This window comes from Bubalus kerabau, chromosome 23 (genome assembly GCF_029407905.1).
Source record: "Bubalus kerabau isolate K-KA32 ecotype Philippines breed swamp buffalo chromosome 23, PCC_UOA_SB_1v2, whole genome shotgun sequence".
NCBI classification, from domain to species: Eukaryota; Metazoa; Chordata; class Mammalia; order Artiodactyla; family Bovidae; genus Bubalus; species Bubalus kerabau.
This window is the reverse complement of record NC_073646.1, coordinates 9672093-9688214: the sequence shown is the minus strand read 5'-3', so window position 1 is coordinate 9688214 and position 16122 is coordinate 9672093. Positions and strand designations below refer to the sequence as shown.

At 44.5% G+C, this 16122-nt stretch overlaps 1 protein-coding gene across 1 annotated transcript in view; it reads left to right on the top strand.

Moving 5' to 3' along the window:
• Positions 1-16122, top strand: part of GRIN2A (glutamate ionotropic receptor NMDA type subunit 2A) — a 437090-nt gene that overhangs the window by 246113 nt on the left and 174855 nt on the right. The window contains exon 3 of the mRNA XM_055561516.1: positions 1214-1806. Within this exon, the coding sequence (XP_055417491.1) occupies positions 1214-1806 (593 nt within the window). The remainder of the gene's footprint in view (positions 1-1213; positions 1807-16122) is intronic.

Sequence of the window (16122 nt, the reverse complement as noted above, 5' to 3'; positions counted from 1 at the left end):
TTCTCCTCCTGCCCTCAATCTTTCCCAGCATCAGGGTCTTTTCCAGTGAGTTGGCTTTTCAAATCAGATAGTCAAAGTATTTGGAGCTTCAGCATCCAGACCTTCCAATCACAGTACCAGCCTCACAGGATCATCACAGAAATCTGACGAGTTAAGGGTTTGGAAATGGCACAAATGTGTGCATCACTTGTTCTTTATCTAAATGGATATTTGCTCTCATGATCAGGGTCATGACTTGGGGAGATGTTAGGACTATGAGGGACCCTTTAACCCAACACAAGTAACCATGTCACTTTCCAGGGTAAGCATTCAGGCACTCACCCTTATGCTCAGAATAAGATCTAACACGGCTCCTGAGGCTGTATGTGATAGGGTTTCTGCCAAGCTATTCAACATCATCTCATCCCCCTACATCACAGGCCATCACCCATTTATCTCCAGCTCCTGAAACAGTCAAGATGTATCCCCAGGGCTCCTCTGACTACACTGTCCACGGGCTTCCCTCTTTTGAAACTTCAATGTCTCCTTATGCCTCTCTTAGCAATCAGTTCATTGAAGTTACTCTTCCTCACTTTTATTCCATGTCTATGAAGGCAGAGACCATGTGTGTCAAGCGCAAACATGCTGTTGCCATGTAATTAGGTGATCAGCAAATATTTATTGATTGAACAGAGAGATGTCCACCTGGTGTTTATCACAGTCCATATTTCACGGGAATCTAAAGTTCAAGTGACTGAAACCTTGCTCAGATTAGTTTAAGTGTGGCTTACATAACCAGCAGGTCTATATTAATTGGCTCCAGACATGACGGACTCCAGGTGCTCCAAGTCTGTCATCACAAAGCTCCCCCCATCTCCTGATGTTGTTTTACTTCTACCAGCTTCATTTTCCAGTCCTGAGTCTGGGGGTCAGGCAGTGTTTGGGGACCCAAAGGGTTGGTGGTGTGATGAACTGGTAGACAGTGAAGCTGGCAAATTCACAGATGTCCTTCACTGTTACAGGCTCTGGGCTCCAAATTCAGGGACCTCCTTCATCTCTGCGTTTCCAGTATCTATTCCAGAGCTTGGCCTATAGTCGGTGAACAGGAATGTTTGCGAATGAACAGGCATGTGATTTCCCATCACTTCTAGGAAGGAGCTACGAAGACAGATGGTCATATGTAAGCTGCCTTCTGCCTCATCTGCTGTTTTGCTTTCTTTTCACCCCTTGGCAGGATCCGACGTCTACCTTCTTCCAATTTGGAGCGTCCATCCAGCAGCAAGCCACGGTCATGCTGAAGATCATGCAGGATTACGACTGGCATGTCTTCTCCCTGGTGACCACCATCTTCCCTGGCTACAGGGACTTCATCAGCTTCATCAAGACCACGGTGGACAACAGCTTTGTGGGCTGGGACATGCAGAACGTGATCACGTTGGACACGTCCTTCGAGGACGCAAAGACGCAAGTCCAGCTGAAGAAGATCCACTCTTCCGTCATCTTGCTCTACTGTTCCAAAGACGAGGCTGTTCTCATCCTGAGCGAGGCCCGCTCCCTCGGCCTCACTGGGTACGATTTCTTCTGGATTGTCCCCAGCTTGGTCTCCGGGAACACGGAGCTCATCCCCAAAGAGTTTCCATCGGGACTCATTTCCGTCTCCTACGACGACTGGGACTACAGCCTGGAGGCGAGGGTGCGAGATGGGCTGGGCATCCTGACCACGGCCGCGTCTTCCATGTTGGACAAGTTCTCCTACATCCCCGAGGCCAAGGCCAGCTGCTACGGGCAGACGGAGAAGCCGGAGGCCCCCCTGCACACGCTGCACCAGTAAGAGGGGCTCTTTGCTTGTCCCCCAAAGTGGGACCAGAGTTTTGCCGTGGTTGTTTGTTTCAGTACTAACAGTCATACACGCTCATTGCTGAACTGTGCAGATAGTAGAGAATGTTGTATGTCCGCCAGTGGGATCTGTTGGCTTGTTTGTTCGTTCTCCTCTCCCCTCTTCCTCTCTTCTCATGTCCTTTTATTTTTAAGTAACAGCATCCTTCCTTGGTTTTCTGCAACTTGCTTTTTTAACTCAACAATATACCTTGGAAACCTACGCTTGAGATCTATATATCTGCCTATCTATCTATCCACTGTCTATAGTTATATCTTAAGTATGAATGTGTTTATATGTGTGTATCAGTGTGTATGTCCACACGTGTACATAAACATGTGAATATATGTAGATGTATGTATTGACTGAGTGACTACAGTCACTCTTTGTGTCTGTTCTTTGTGTCTGACTCTGTGACCCCATGGACTGTACAGGCCCCTCTGTCCATGGGATTCTCCAGGCAAGAATACTGGAGTGGGTAGCCATTCCCTTCTCCAGGGGATCTTCCCCACCCGGGGCTTGAACCCGGGTCTCCTGTATTGCAGGCAGATTCTTTACCATCTGAGCCATCAAGGAAACCCAGATGTATGTAACCATACATATGAATTCATACATGTGCAGATGCATGTGAACAGATCTATATGGGTATGCATGTGTATATGTAAATATATAGGTATAGGAATATTTACGTTTCTTGTAACCTACATACTGCATTCCTCAATAGGGCTATCCCATGGTTTATTTATCCAGTCTTCATAATAATAGAAATTTATGTTGTTTCAGATTTTTTCCATTAGAAACTAAACTTCAGTGATGATCATCCTGACCTGACTCTTCATATACATGTATGAGTATCTTTCTAGAGTTGTTTCTAAGAGTTAGACTTTTGGGGTCATGGAACATGTGCATTTTAAATTTTAAGTGTCTATTGTCAAATTGTCCCACCCAGTAACTGTATAACTTATGTTCACTCTAGCAGCGTGTGAAATCACTCATCTTCCCACGTCCTCACCAGCATGTTACTGTTTGGGGAAAGTGCCCACACTGGCCCTCCTGGTCTTGGAGTTTGTATGTGAGTTTCTTCCCTTCGTACGTCCTAAGCATTTTTGTAAGTTGTTGGAAATCTTGGCAAGCATCACTTTTAAAGCTGCACTGTATTCCATCATGTGGCTGTGTCATAATTTAGTTAACTACTCCCATCTTCGTAGACATTTAAGTTAAATTTTATGTTTCTGAGAAGCATTGTTTATCTTTGCAGGCTGTCGTTATGGCTCAGCTGTTAAGATTTGGAAGGATCACTCCTACGCTCATTGTGCTTGTTTTTGCCTGATGTTGACTGATTTAATCCATGCTCATTTCTTAGACAATGAGCAGGATAGCACTGTGATGAAGGGACTGGGCTATGGAGTTAGACTTGTTGGCTTTCGATTCTTGTCGTATCCACTTTCCATGTAACTCGGACAGTCATTTTACCTTTCTGGGCCTCCATTGTTCATTGCAAAGTGGTAATAATAACACTACTTTCTAGGCGGTGATTCTCACACTTCAACGTGCATCAGAGTCACAGGGCGGGCTTGTTAAAACAAGACGCTCTCAGAGTGTCTAGTTTCTGATGGAAAAAATCTGACACAGCGTAAACTTCTATTATTGTGAAGATTGGATAAATAAAGCATGGGATAGCCCTATTGAGGGCCCCGTGCTCAGAGTGTCTAACTCAGTAGCTCTGGACTAGGTGCCAAGAATTTGCAGTTCCAGCAAGTTCCTGGTGATGCTGATGTTGTCGATCTGGAGAACATGCCTTGAGAACCAATGTTCTAGGGGTTGTCATGAGTATTACATGAGGTGATGCATGAAAAGTGCTGCTTAGCACAAATGCTGAGCGCCTGGCAATTACTTAATGATTGTCAGAGTGAGCAGTGAAATTGTTTTGGTCATTAGAAATTACAGTCCACAGATCCCGTGAGTTTATTACCCAAAGAATAACACATCTCTCTAAAATGTCTCAGGCTTCCCTGGTGGTTCAGATGGTAAAGAATCTGCCTGAAATGTGGGAGATCCAGGTTTGATCCCTGGGTCAGGAAGATCCCTTGGAGATGGAAATCGCTACCTACTCCAGTATTCTTGCCTATAGAATTCCATGGACCAAAGAGCCTGGCAGGCTACACAGTCCATGGGATTGCAAAGAGTCAGGCTCAATGGAGAGAGTAACACTAAAATGTCTCTGGAAGGTTTTAGGACTTTAAATCTGCTACAGTCCAGAGATAACTTCTGGTCTGGGGCTAGATGTGCGCGTGTGTGTGTGTGTGATGGTTTAAAGATTTTACCTGAAATTGACATTTACCTGAAAAGCAAACTCTTGGGTTAAGAAATCATGGTCCTTTGAAGTTTTCCCTTCCCCTATCTTCTTTCCCTCTTTAACGATCTTGCTTCTACATTGCTACTTTCAGCATTTTAAATAATTGCCCAGGTATCAGGAAGGAACTCAGATAAATTGGTGTGAAGCATAGGAGCATGTTACAGAGTCAGGATTGCTGCTAGCCCAAGACAAGGGCTGCGCTAATGAATTCTTACTTTCCATCATAAGTGCCCTGCAGCTGGAATATTTGTATGATTCTGATGAAAACATAACTCAATTGTAGGGCAATTGAAATGTAACATATACAGGAAAAGGAATTTGAGAAGGATAATTGGCAAGACAGTCAAATACTCTCTCCAGTGACCACCCTGAATTCCATTCCTTAAAAAAAAAAATCCTACTGCTCTGAAATGCTGGCCTGCTATTTCCAGGAGTCATGCTTTGAATGCAGCAATGTTGTAGGTGGTATTTCAGCCCCTGAGAAGTAATGCATTTAGTGCAGTGAGCCGTCATCCACAGACTGGTGTTTAATAAAACATCTCTCTACCCGAGGAGTGCCAGAGGGTTCAGTTCACGTGCAGCGCTCAGGCAAATGTTTGGGGTCCTCGTTACACTTCCTGACTAGCCCAGCATTTATTAAACCTATCCCAGAAAGAGTGGGACCTTTCCAGGCAAGGCAAGGACTAGCAGCTGGAGAGAGTCCCAAGAAGGTGGTTTTAGGGAAGGGGTTAAGGGCACTATATTTCTGTCTTCCATCCATCACTCCTTCTATCCAGAGAACCATGTGTTAGCCTCCAGAATCATACATGAATTAGCATACAGCTTAAAGAATGTACAGTCTGATGAAGGTGGAGAAATTTGTCTAAAGACAGCCTCAGGTAACAAGTTAAAGTGGAAGTGTTAGTCACTCAGTTGTGTCCAACTCTTTGCAACCCCATGGACTGTAGCCTGCCAGGCTCCTCTGTCCATGGGATTCTCCAGGCAAGACTACTAGAGTGGGTAGCCATTCCCTTCTCCAAGGGACCTTCCCCATCCAGGGTTGGAACCTGAGTCTCCTACATTGCAAGCAGACTCTACCATCTGAGCCACCAAGCCCAGGGTTAGGTAACATGGACTCTTTTTTTTTTTTTTTTTTTGTTTTTTTAAAGGCGAGAACAGTATCAAAAAGTAGAGTCTGATGAAACACCTACCCCCATACTCGAGCCAGAGAAGGAAGTGAACATGTCATATCTGTTTCAAGTGTTTAAAAGAAATAACACAGTACTGATCAGGTAGAAGTCCTGCTTATACCTTTCTCCCTTTCTCGCCATGGGAGAGAAAAACAGAAAAACACCAGAATGAATCTGGCATGTAACCAAATCCATGCCCATGTTTTGAAATTTTGATGTAGACGTATGTACGACCTTAGACCCAATGTATGTGTGCACTCAGTTGCTCAGTCATGTCCGACTCTTTGCGACCCCATGGACTGGAGCCTGCCAGGCTCCTCTTGTCCATGGAATTTTTCAGACAAGAATACTGGAGTGGGTTTCCATTTCCTCCTCCAGGGAATCTTCCTAACCCAGGGATTGAACTTGTATCTCCTGCATTGGCAAGTAGATTCTTTACCACGAGCACCACCTGGGAAGCCTTAGACCTGATGGATAGCTCTTTTTAATATATATAAGTGGTATCTGATACGTTGGAATTTCCTTTACCTCCACCTTATGGCTCAAGCATGGTCTGTGAGGACACATAGAATTCTAGCATATTCATCTTTGTTGCTTTTTTTGTATTCTGTTTTATGTGTTCCATCTTTAAGTTAATCATCCCCCTTTGATGGACATTTGGGTTGTTGACAGTAAGGAATCTTCAGTCTGGGTAACAGAGAACACGGGCTTCCCTGGTGGCTCAGACAGTAAAGAATCCGCCTGCAATTCAGGAGACCTGGGTTTGATCCCTGGGTTGGGAAGATCCTGTGGAGAAGGGAATTGCTGGAGAATCCCATGGACAGAGGAGCCTGGCAGGACTACAGTCCATGGGGCCGTAAAGAGTCGGACACAACTGAGTGACTTTCACTTTTAGCAGAGAACACATGTGTCTGCATCCTGATTCAGACCCATCACCGTGTTCAGTGCAAGCCCATGACTCCAGATTTAGGAGTTCTCACTTCGGGCTTTGAAAGTTAAATTTTCAACTAGAGGAAAAAAGCTTAGTTTGCAAAGCAACTGTAAACAAATAGCTCTCAACACTACCACTCCTTAGTGAGGAGAAGGCAAACTAGCTTCTGAAGAGGTTCAGGTAAAGTCATCCATGATGGTTTCATGGTGAGGTGCTGAGGGACTGGGGGTCCTGCTTTGACTGGTTGAGCTGGACACCTTGGGTCTAATCAGGCACGTCTTCTGGTGGCCCTCACGGACATTGCTGGTGGTCTGACGCACAGAGTTTGGGTCGTTAGGATACTGTGCAGTTGTTCACTGCTGACGGTGCTGGCCCAGGTATAGAAGACTGCTTGCTGGGTTAATGACCCCACTGTGGACCTGTGTCTGTTCTGGTTTCAGGAAAAAAATAGTGGGGAAAAGGGGAACTGTTCCTGATGTTTAATATTCCTGGTTTTAGAGATGGCACTTGGAAAAGAACAGTCAGCATTTTCCAAAGTTCAAAAATAGCTCCGCCATGTTACGTAACCTGCACCTTGCTGCTGCAAAGTTGCTAAACATCTGTTCCTTCGCCAAGCACAGAGCACATTGCTGGCAACTCCTGGAACTATGAAGGTAAACCGTTACCTGTTTCATGGGCACAGAACCTAGGCTGCTCTGTCCTGTCCTGTCCCGAGAATGTCTCTGGTTTGCTAGTGGGTGGGGCCCCGGGAAAGGGCACGAGATCACAGTTAAGAGTGTGGGCGCCGGAGCCAGGCTGCCTGTGTATGGATCTCTGATCTGAACTCTCCTGGATCAGAGACTCTGAGCAGGTCGCTCGATTCCTCCAAGTCTGCTCCCTCAGATGTAACACGGGGATAAGAAAAGTTTTGTTTCTTAACCTAGAGCCTGGCATATGGAAAGCGATCTGTAAATGGTTCTGTGTGTGTGTGGGCTCAGTTGTGTCCAACTCTTTGTGACCCCATGGACTGTAGCCCGTCAGGCTCCTCTGTCCTTGGGATTCTCCAGGCAAGAATACTGGAGTGGGTTGCCATTTCCCACTCCCGGGATAAAAGATTACTACTATTGATTCAGTGTGTGCACATTTGTGTGTTTCCTCATCCATTTCGGAGGGGACACATTTTACATTTATTGAGGAGGAGGTCATAGAAGGGAGATGGAGGGTGTTTTTAAGACCTGAGTGCTCTTGCCAGAGGATTACCTTGGGAGGAATGCTGTGAAGAACACCACTAGTGGGAAGAAGGGTAGTGTGGAGGAGAGAAAAATTCATGAGAAGGATAATTGCCAGCTTGGTTTTGAATTAGCCACATATTTACCAAGTATTAGTTACTAAGTGCTCTGAAAGTGAAAGTGAAGTCGCTCAGTCGTGTCCGACTCTTTGCGACCCCGTGGACTGTAGCCCACCAGGCTCCTCCATCCATGGGATTTTCCAGGCAAGAATACTGGAGTGGGTTGCCATTTCCTTCTCCAGGGGATCTTCCTGACCCAGGGATCAAACCCAGGTCTCCTGCATTGCAGGCAGACACTTTTAACCTCTGAGCCACCAGGGAAGCCTAAGTGCTCTGAACTCAGGTTTTTAAAAAAAAAAGCCTCTGTGTGTGTGCGAGGTGGTGGGGGGAGTCATTTCTTTGTATTGTAGTAGAATTAAATGAAAGTATATATGTAAAGCACTCATCATTGTGCCTGGCATGTAGTAGTAGTCGTTATTCAGTCGCTAAGTCATGCCTGACCCTTTGTGACACCATAGACTGTAGCCCCTCAGGCTCCTGTGTCCATGGGATTTCCCAGGCAAGCATAAAGAGTGGTTGCCATTTCCTGCTCCAGGGGATCATTCTGACCCAGGGATAGAACCTGCATCTCCTGCATTGGCAGGCAGATTCTTTTACCACTGAGCTACCAGGGAAGCCCCATATGTAGGTGGTACTTCACAAATAACTGTAAAGTCATTGTTGTCTTCTTCTTATGACAATGATGATCATTGTTATTACTTTAACTTTTGCTTATTATACTGCAAGCTGTACACAGACAGGAAAGAGAGAAATGGAGGTATATTTCAATCTCGTTTCTTGCCCATCGAGTTATGCCTCTGTGTCCTAGGGCTCCCATTTCAGTTAGGGGAGGAGGATGTGGAGACGTTACTACACTGAAAGTCAAATAGAACTGCTCAGGTAGATCTATAGCTCAAACCAAGGCAACAAAAAATCTTCTCTTGGGCGAGTTATGAATTAGTATTGAAGGGAAGTTATTTGGCTTTAATTAATGATACTTGGCTTGACCACTTATGTGTTTTTCATTGACTTCCTGATTTATGAAGTCCAGTTTCTGCTTTAAGAAGCAACAAGATTGTAAATTATCACCCTGACAGGAAGGGAAATGGAAGAAAGATATATAAGGGAGAGTGAGTTTAACTCATATCCAAGTTACATTTGATACTTTTTCCAATCTTCCTTTCTAAAATAACCATAGGAAAAGCTGCTGGTTTAATGACCCATTAAGAGACTGAGCTGAACCTGGTTGGCATATTTTTATTTGATAATCAGAATTATCACTGTTGGTTTCTTTTTTAAATGCCAATAAAGGAGCCTGCTCAGTTAATTCTCTGAGCTTGACCGGAGTTATAACTTCCCTGGGCGAATGTGATAACTCTCTGCAAATATTTATCTGTGGGATCACTGTATGCTCAACAAACATTTCTGGCAGTGACACCAGGCACCCAGGAGACCAGACCATCCTCTGGGCCTGTGCTGTAAATCTGACTGGGAGTCTGGATTCAGGGATGGGGAAAAAAGCTGAGCCTCAAAGAGATATGCAGTGAGAGAATCCTGCAGCCATGTGCCAAATTGAGAACCCAAAGCATATTCCACAAGGCTATGTGACTTTGCAGGCTTCCCAGATAGCGCTAGTAGTAAAGAACCTGCCTGCCAATGCAGCAGACATAAGAGATGCAGGTTCGATCCATGGGTCAGGAAGATCCCCTGAAGGAGGGCATGGCAACCCACTCCACTATTCTTACCTGGAGAATCCCATGGACAGAGGAGCCTGGTGGGCTGCAGTCCACAGGGTAGCAAAGAGAAGGATGTGACTGAAGCGGCTTAGCACACACAGACACATGACTTTGTGGAATGTGGTTCTGGATAGTGTTTTGTTCAAACCATTTCCTGGACTCAGAGAAGGTTGTCCCTGGCAAGTTACTTAACATCTTTGAGCCTCCATTTCCCTGAGTATATACAGAGATGATTCCAACCACAGAGGATTAAGGTAACATTTAAATCCATGTAATATATTTAGCCAAGCACCTAGGATGGAGTTGGCACCATGCAGATGTTAATTTTCCTCCTTCTCCAGGGCCAAATGCACAGCTTGATCTAACACCTCTTGTGGCCTGATGGACCCACAGGAGATGGGCTGTGCCCCCTGGGCATTCAGTCAGAGAGCGAAGTCAACAGCCTCTCTTCAGCATCATCTGTTTGTGGCATCTCTCCTGGAACATGGCCCTCTCTGTTTTCTGGCTGGAAGTCAAGAGTGCCGTATGCCAGCCCTGCAGTGCAAGTCAATCATTTCCAATTGGCATCCAATGAATAGCTCAACAAATGGTGGAAGCCTGATGCTGGCAGCTAGAAAGGATCAGAAATCGTCCGTAACTTTACCTTGAGGGAAAGGTGGTTTGAAATGTTTTGGGGTCACACATAAAGCATAAATATTGTTCAAATTTGCCTTATATCAGATGCAAATTTTTAGATTCTGGAACCAGGCTGCCAACACAATATATATATATTGATCTTTTTCCTCCAAGGTTGAATACTAGGGAAGGTTTCGTTTTGAAACTTGTTAATTTGGTGACGTATACTAATGATTTGCTGCAGCTCTCTTCTGTGAAAAGATAATGCAAAGAAAAGCACCATCTTCAATACTCTGGTGCCTGATGACAGAGAGTATGTTGGGGGCAAGGGGTCTTGATGTGTAAGCACAGGGACCAGTTATGAGACCGTAACGTGAATCTCTGTAAGTCTGTGGGTTCAGAGACAAGTGGGTGGGGTTATGCCTGTTTTGGAAGTAAAATTAACAAAACATGATGGATGACTATGAAGTGGTAGAAGAGCTACAATATTATTTTTTCACTTGTACCGCTGAATAGATGGCGGTACCTTTTACAAAATTGGAGAAGAAATAAGTTGGGGGAGAGTGAGCCAGGAATGGCATCTAATTTCAAACACGTTCAGTTGAACATACCTTGGAGACATCCAGATGGCAATCTCAAGCAGGCAATTGGAGAGACAAGTCTGAGTTCAGGCTGTAAATACAACACAGAGGTTTTGAGCTTACTGACGGCGGTTAAAGCCCCAGAATTGGGTGACATCACCTAGGGGGAAGTGAAGACTCAGAGGTGGGAGCAGGTTCCAACATTAATTGGTAAATCATCCCCTAAGGAAGGAGAACCCTGGAGAAAACAAATTGAGCTGTGAATTCCAGCTGCCGTCCACCTTTGGAGACTCTATTTCCAGCCTTGATTTTGTTGTGTAGCCTGGTGGGTGTCTGTATACTGCTGCTGCTGCTAAGTTGCATCAGTCGTGTCCGACTCTGTGCGACCCCATAGATGGCAGCCCACCAGGCTCCCCCGTCCCTGGAATTCTCCAGGCAAGAACACTGGAGTGGGGTGCCATTGTATCTGCTATATGCTTTGTTGTTGTTCAGTCATTCAGTCATGTCCAACTCTTAGACATGGCTATAGGAGCCACAGACCTTCCAAAGATCTATAGTCTATAGCCATTTCTAGTCTACCTGGGCTCAGCACAACCTGGAGGGTTAAATAATCATACCAATAGTTTTGGCTTCCCAGGTGGCACTAGTGGTAAAGAACTCACCTGCCAATGCAGGAGACATAAGAGACTCCAGTTTGATCCCTGGGTGGGGAAGATCCCCTGGAGGAGGGCATGGCAACCCACTCTAGTATTCTTGCCTAGAGGATCCCATGGACAGAGGAGCCTGGCAGGCTACAGTCCATGGGGTCGCAAAGAGTTGGACACGACTGAAGCGACTTAGCACGCGCACACACACACCAATAGTTTTAATCGATACATGGAAGAAGTAAAATTTATCTCATAATGAACTGCCTGGGAGATCATCATAGCAGGAAATGCTTTCAGTTAAAGGGAACCAGGACTGGACTAGGCTGGAACCATGACACAGATGGTGGGCCAAGCTTTTGGATCCGGAGCAATGAGGAGGTCACACTCAGGAAGAGGCTGGGAAAAACCTCTGCTTTTGTTTCATTCTTGACATGATCTGGAAAACATCCGATGCCACACAAAACGAGTTAAAAATCCTGTCCACCACCAGGGAGGAGCATATGGTGCAGTGTGAAGGGCCAGTCCATTTATAAGCTGTTCTTTGCTTTCTTTCCTGGAGGGGTGTCTGTCTCTGCACCTCCTCCTGGTATGTAGGGCAGAAGCCCACCCAGTCACTCCTTCCAGGTGGGAGCTAGACAGCCAGAACAGACCTCTCCCCCTGTCCTCTGCCTCCCCCTTCTATTGCCTCCGTGTGGACGCTGCCTGCCTGCAGGTGTGACTGAGCTCCCGTGCAGACTCTTGGTACCTCCAAGTGTGGCATGGATCCCAGGGATGAAGGAGTCACTGTCAGCTTGGTGATGCTCGCTAGCTTCTGTGTGGGTGGGGAGGCCAGCCACATTTCCTCACAGGCCCCAAAGTTTGGTGAATGAACTGGCTGATCTGCTTATGGTCTGGTGTTCTCTCGGCCAGATCCCCGTAGCCAGTTCTTACAGGTTTGCTTTGTCTGATTAAATTCTATTGAAACACAGGAATAAACATATATCACGCAGTTTCCTACATGGTTGGAGGACCCCTCTCCTGAGACTCAAGCTCATTTCCTTTTCATGCCATCCCTATTATAAAAGAACTCCTTCACAGTTTTATTAATACATTGCTATATGTTGAGGGGGGAGAAAAGGGGAACTTCAAGTTTCATTAAGTTACATTATGGAGGCATATATATATTTATTGAAATAGAGTTGATTTATGATGTGTTAGGGGCTTCCCATGTGGCTCAGCTGATAAAGAACCTGCCTACAATGCAGGAGACCTGGGTTTGATTCCTGGGTTGGGAAGATCCCCTGGAGAAGGGAAAGGCTACCCACTCCAGTATTCCGGCCTGGAGAATGCCATGGACTGTATAGTCCATGGGGTCACAATGAGTTGGACATGACTGAGCAACTTTCACTTTCACTATGATGTATTAATTTCTGGTGTATAGCACAGTGATTCAGTTATATGTATATATTCCTTTCAGATTCCTTTCCATTATAGGCTATTACAAGATGTTGAATATAGTTTCCTGTGCTATGCAATAGGACCTTTTTGTTCAATCTGCAGCAACATGGAAAGACCCAGAGATTACCACACTAAGTGATATAAATGAGGCAGAGAAAGATAAATATGATATCAAATGTAAAATCTAAAAAGGTGATACAAAGTGAGACCCACAAGCATAGAAAACAAACTTATGGTTACTAAAGGTGACGTGGGGAGGCGTAAGGTGGAAGCATATATATTTTAAAATCAGATATAATGGAAATGTTGAAATACTCTAATGATAAAACCTCTCATGTATTCAGTGCCTCCTATGTGCCAGTCACTTTAAATGCATTATCTTTAATCCGTAGGTGTGACCAGTCACTTCAAATACATTATCTTTAATCCTTAGGTGTGAGCTAGGATGCTTTTGCAGCATTAGTTATGTGATTAGTTATGTGATTGAGTTATTTGATTAGAATCCCAGAGACAGGATGGACTTCAGGTGCAGAATGGTCAAGGTTCTGGTTCTTTCCCCTATGATCTCCTGACTGCTCTTTGAGGTGTATAGTCCTTGATCTCAGACTGCCTCCTTCATGACCTTAAGTTTGCTGTCAGAAGCACCTTGGATGACTTCCTTGTTCATGACTGCATTAGGTCTTGTGGCCACCTTTAATAGCCATTTTCAAAATGCTGTATACTGACCAGGTTAATTCTGGACTGCTGACCCAGTCCCTGAGAGGTCAAATAGGATTCAGTTCAGTCACTCAGTCATGTCTGACTCTTTGTGACCCCATGGACTGCAGCACGCCAGGCTTCTTTGTCCATCACAAACTCCTGGAACTTGCTCAAACTCATGTCCATTGAGTTAGTGAAGCCATCCAACCATCTTATCCTCTGTCATCCCCTTCTCCTGCCTTCAATCTTTCCCAGCATCAGGGTCCTTTCCAACGAGTCAGTTCTTCACATCAGGTGGCCAAAGTACTGGAGCTTCAACTTCAGCATCAGTCCTTCCAATGAATATTCAGGACTGATTTCCTTTAGGATGGACTTGTTGGATCTCCTAGTAGTCCAAGGGACTCTCAAGAGTCTTCTCCAACACCACAGTTCAAAAGCATCCATTCTTCAGTGCTCAGCTTTCTTTATGGTCCAACTCTCACATCCATACATGACTACTGGAAAAACCATACCTTTGACTAGATGGACCTTTGTCGGCCTAGTGATGTCTCTGCTTTTTAATATGCTGTCTAGGTTTGTCATAGCTTTTCTTCCAAGGAGTATGCGTCTTTTAATTTCATGGGTGCAGTCACCATCTGCAGGGATTTTGGAGCCCCCAAAAATAAAGTCTCTCACTGTTTCCATTGTTTCCCCATCTATTTGCCATAAAGTAATGAGACTAGATGCCATGATCTTAGTTTTTTGAAAGTTGAGTTTTAAGCCACTTTTTCACTCTCCTTTTTCACTTTCATCAAGAGGCTCTTTAGTTCTTCTTCATTTAGGTCACACCAAACCAGACCTACTCTTAGAACTAAGATAGGGTAAGCTTCCATTCCTGCAAGTTCCATGGATTCTTACAGGAAACATGAAGTCTCAACAAATGTGATTTCTCATTGAAAAAGACTGATGTAGGGAAAGATTGAGGGCAGAAGGAGAAGGGCGTAACAGAAGATGAGGGGGTTGCATGGCATCACTGACTCAATGGACATGTGTTTGAGCAAACTCCAGGAGATGGTGAAGGACCCGGGAAGCCTGGCATCTTGCAGTCTTTGCAGTCACAAAGAGTTGGACACAACTTAGTGACTGAACAACAGCAACATTTAAGAATGAGGAAAAGGCAAACGGATGTTGGATAGATTACCAGCTGGTCAATTATAAATCATAACTCATATTACAGATAAGGAAACAGGGGATCAGATAAGTTATGGTCCCCAGAGACCAAGGTCACATAGTTAATATGAAATGAAGTCAAAATTCAAATCTATTTTTTTTCTTATCTGAACTCCATTTTACTCCTTTATTTTTTATTTTTTGGCATGGCATGTGGGATCTTAGTTCCTTGACCAGGGATCGAACCTGCACCCCCTGCATTGGAAGCATAGAGTCTTAACCACTGGACCACCAGAGAAGTCTGTGGCTACTACTTTAAAAGGTTGCAAATTAACTTGAAGTTGTGCTATTTCTTTTTTGACTTGAATGTCTTTACTCTTTTCAAAAGTTGAATAAATCCCAACATTTTAAACCTGTAAGACTTCACAAAAAAATTATATTTTTAGCTAGTCTTGAAAACTATGAAAAGCTGATAATGATAATCCCACATTCCTATCTGGAAGTCTTAAAAGTTGGGGCTTTAGATGTTGGGCTTCCAAACCATTCACTCTTCAGGGAGAAGCTGGAATCTGCTTTCTTGACTGTGTATTACTGTGCTGTGGGTGGAGTATATGACAAGAGAGTATCTCAGCCTTTTGTACCCATTTGGATGTGGAGTGGGTATTTTCTTATTCGGGCTTCCCAGGTGGTGCTAGTGGTAAAGAAGCCGCCTGCCAATGCAGGAGACATAAGAAATGCGAGTTCAATCCCTGGGTCAGGTAGATCCCCTGGAGGAGGGCATGGCAACTCACTCCAATATTCTTGCCTGGAGAAAACCATGGACAGAGGGGCCTGGTGGGCTGTAGTCCACGTGGTCACAAAGAGTTGGACATGACTGAAGCAACTTAGCACACACGCATTTTCTTATTCACTTGATGTATAGGAGTTGCTCAGCTGGTTTCTGGATTTCTTTCAGAAAGAATTGCTACATAACTGTAGACTTAAAGTATCCATGGGTGAAAGTGTTTCAAGAAAGCCGCCACCCTCTTGTACCAGAACCTTCTTCTTATTTGGAGATGGTAAACTGGACACAAGATCTGACCTTTAGATCAAGAAGGGCCTGCCCAATTCATCTTAGGCCCCACCTGGACTACTTATTCATATCACCTCCATAGTTTCTTTAAGTGTTTTATTTTATCATAAGATATCATATATTTATTTTATTAATTTTTATCATAATCATCATTATTTATAAACATTGCCAAACAAGACCTTGAGGAACCTTAAGACTGGCAGATATTCAAATGAGTGATGATAAAAAGTTTGCAGTTCTAATGAGGTGGATGAAACTGGAGCCTATTATACAGAGTGAAGTAAGCCAGAAAGAAAAACACCAATACAGTATACTAACGCATATATATGGAATTTAGAAAGATGGTAACAATAACCCTGTGTACGAGACAGCAAAAGAGACACTGATGTATAGAAGTCTTATGGACTCTGTGGGAGAGGGAGAGGGTGGGAAGATTTGGGAGAATGGCATTGAAACATGTAAAATATCATGTATGAAATGAGTTGCCAGTCCAGGTTCGATGCACGATACTGGATGCTTGGGGCTGGTGCACTGGGACGACCCAGAGGGATGGAATGGGGAGGGAGGAG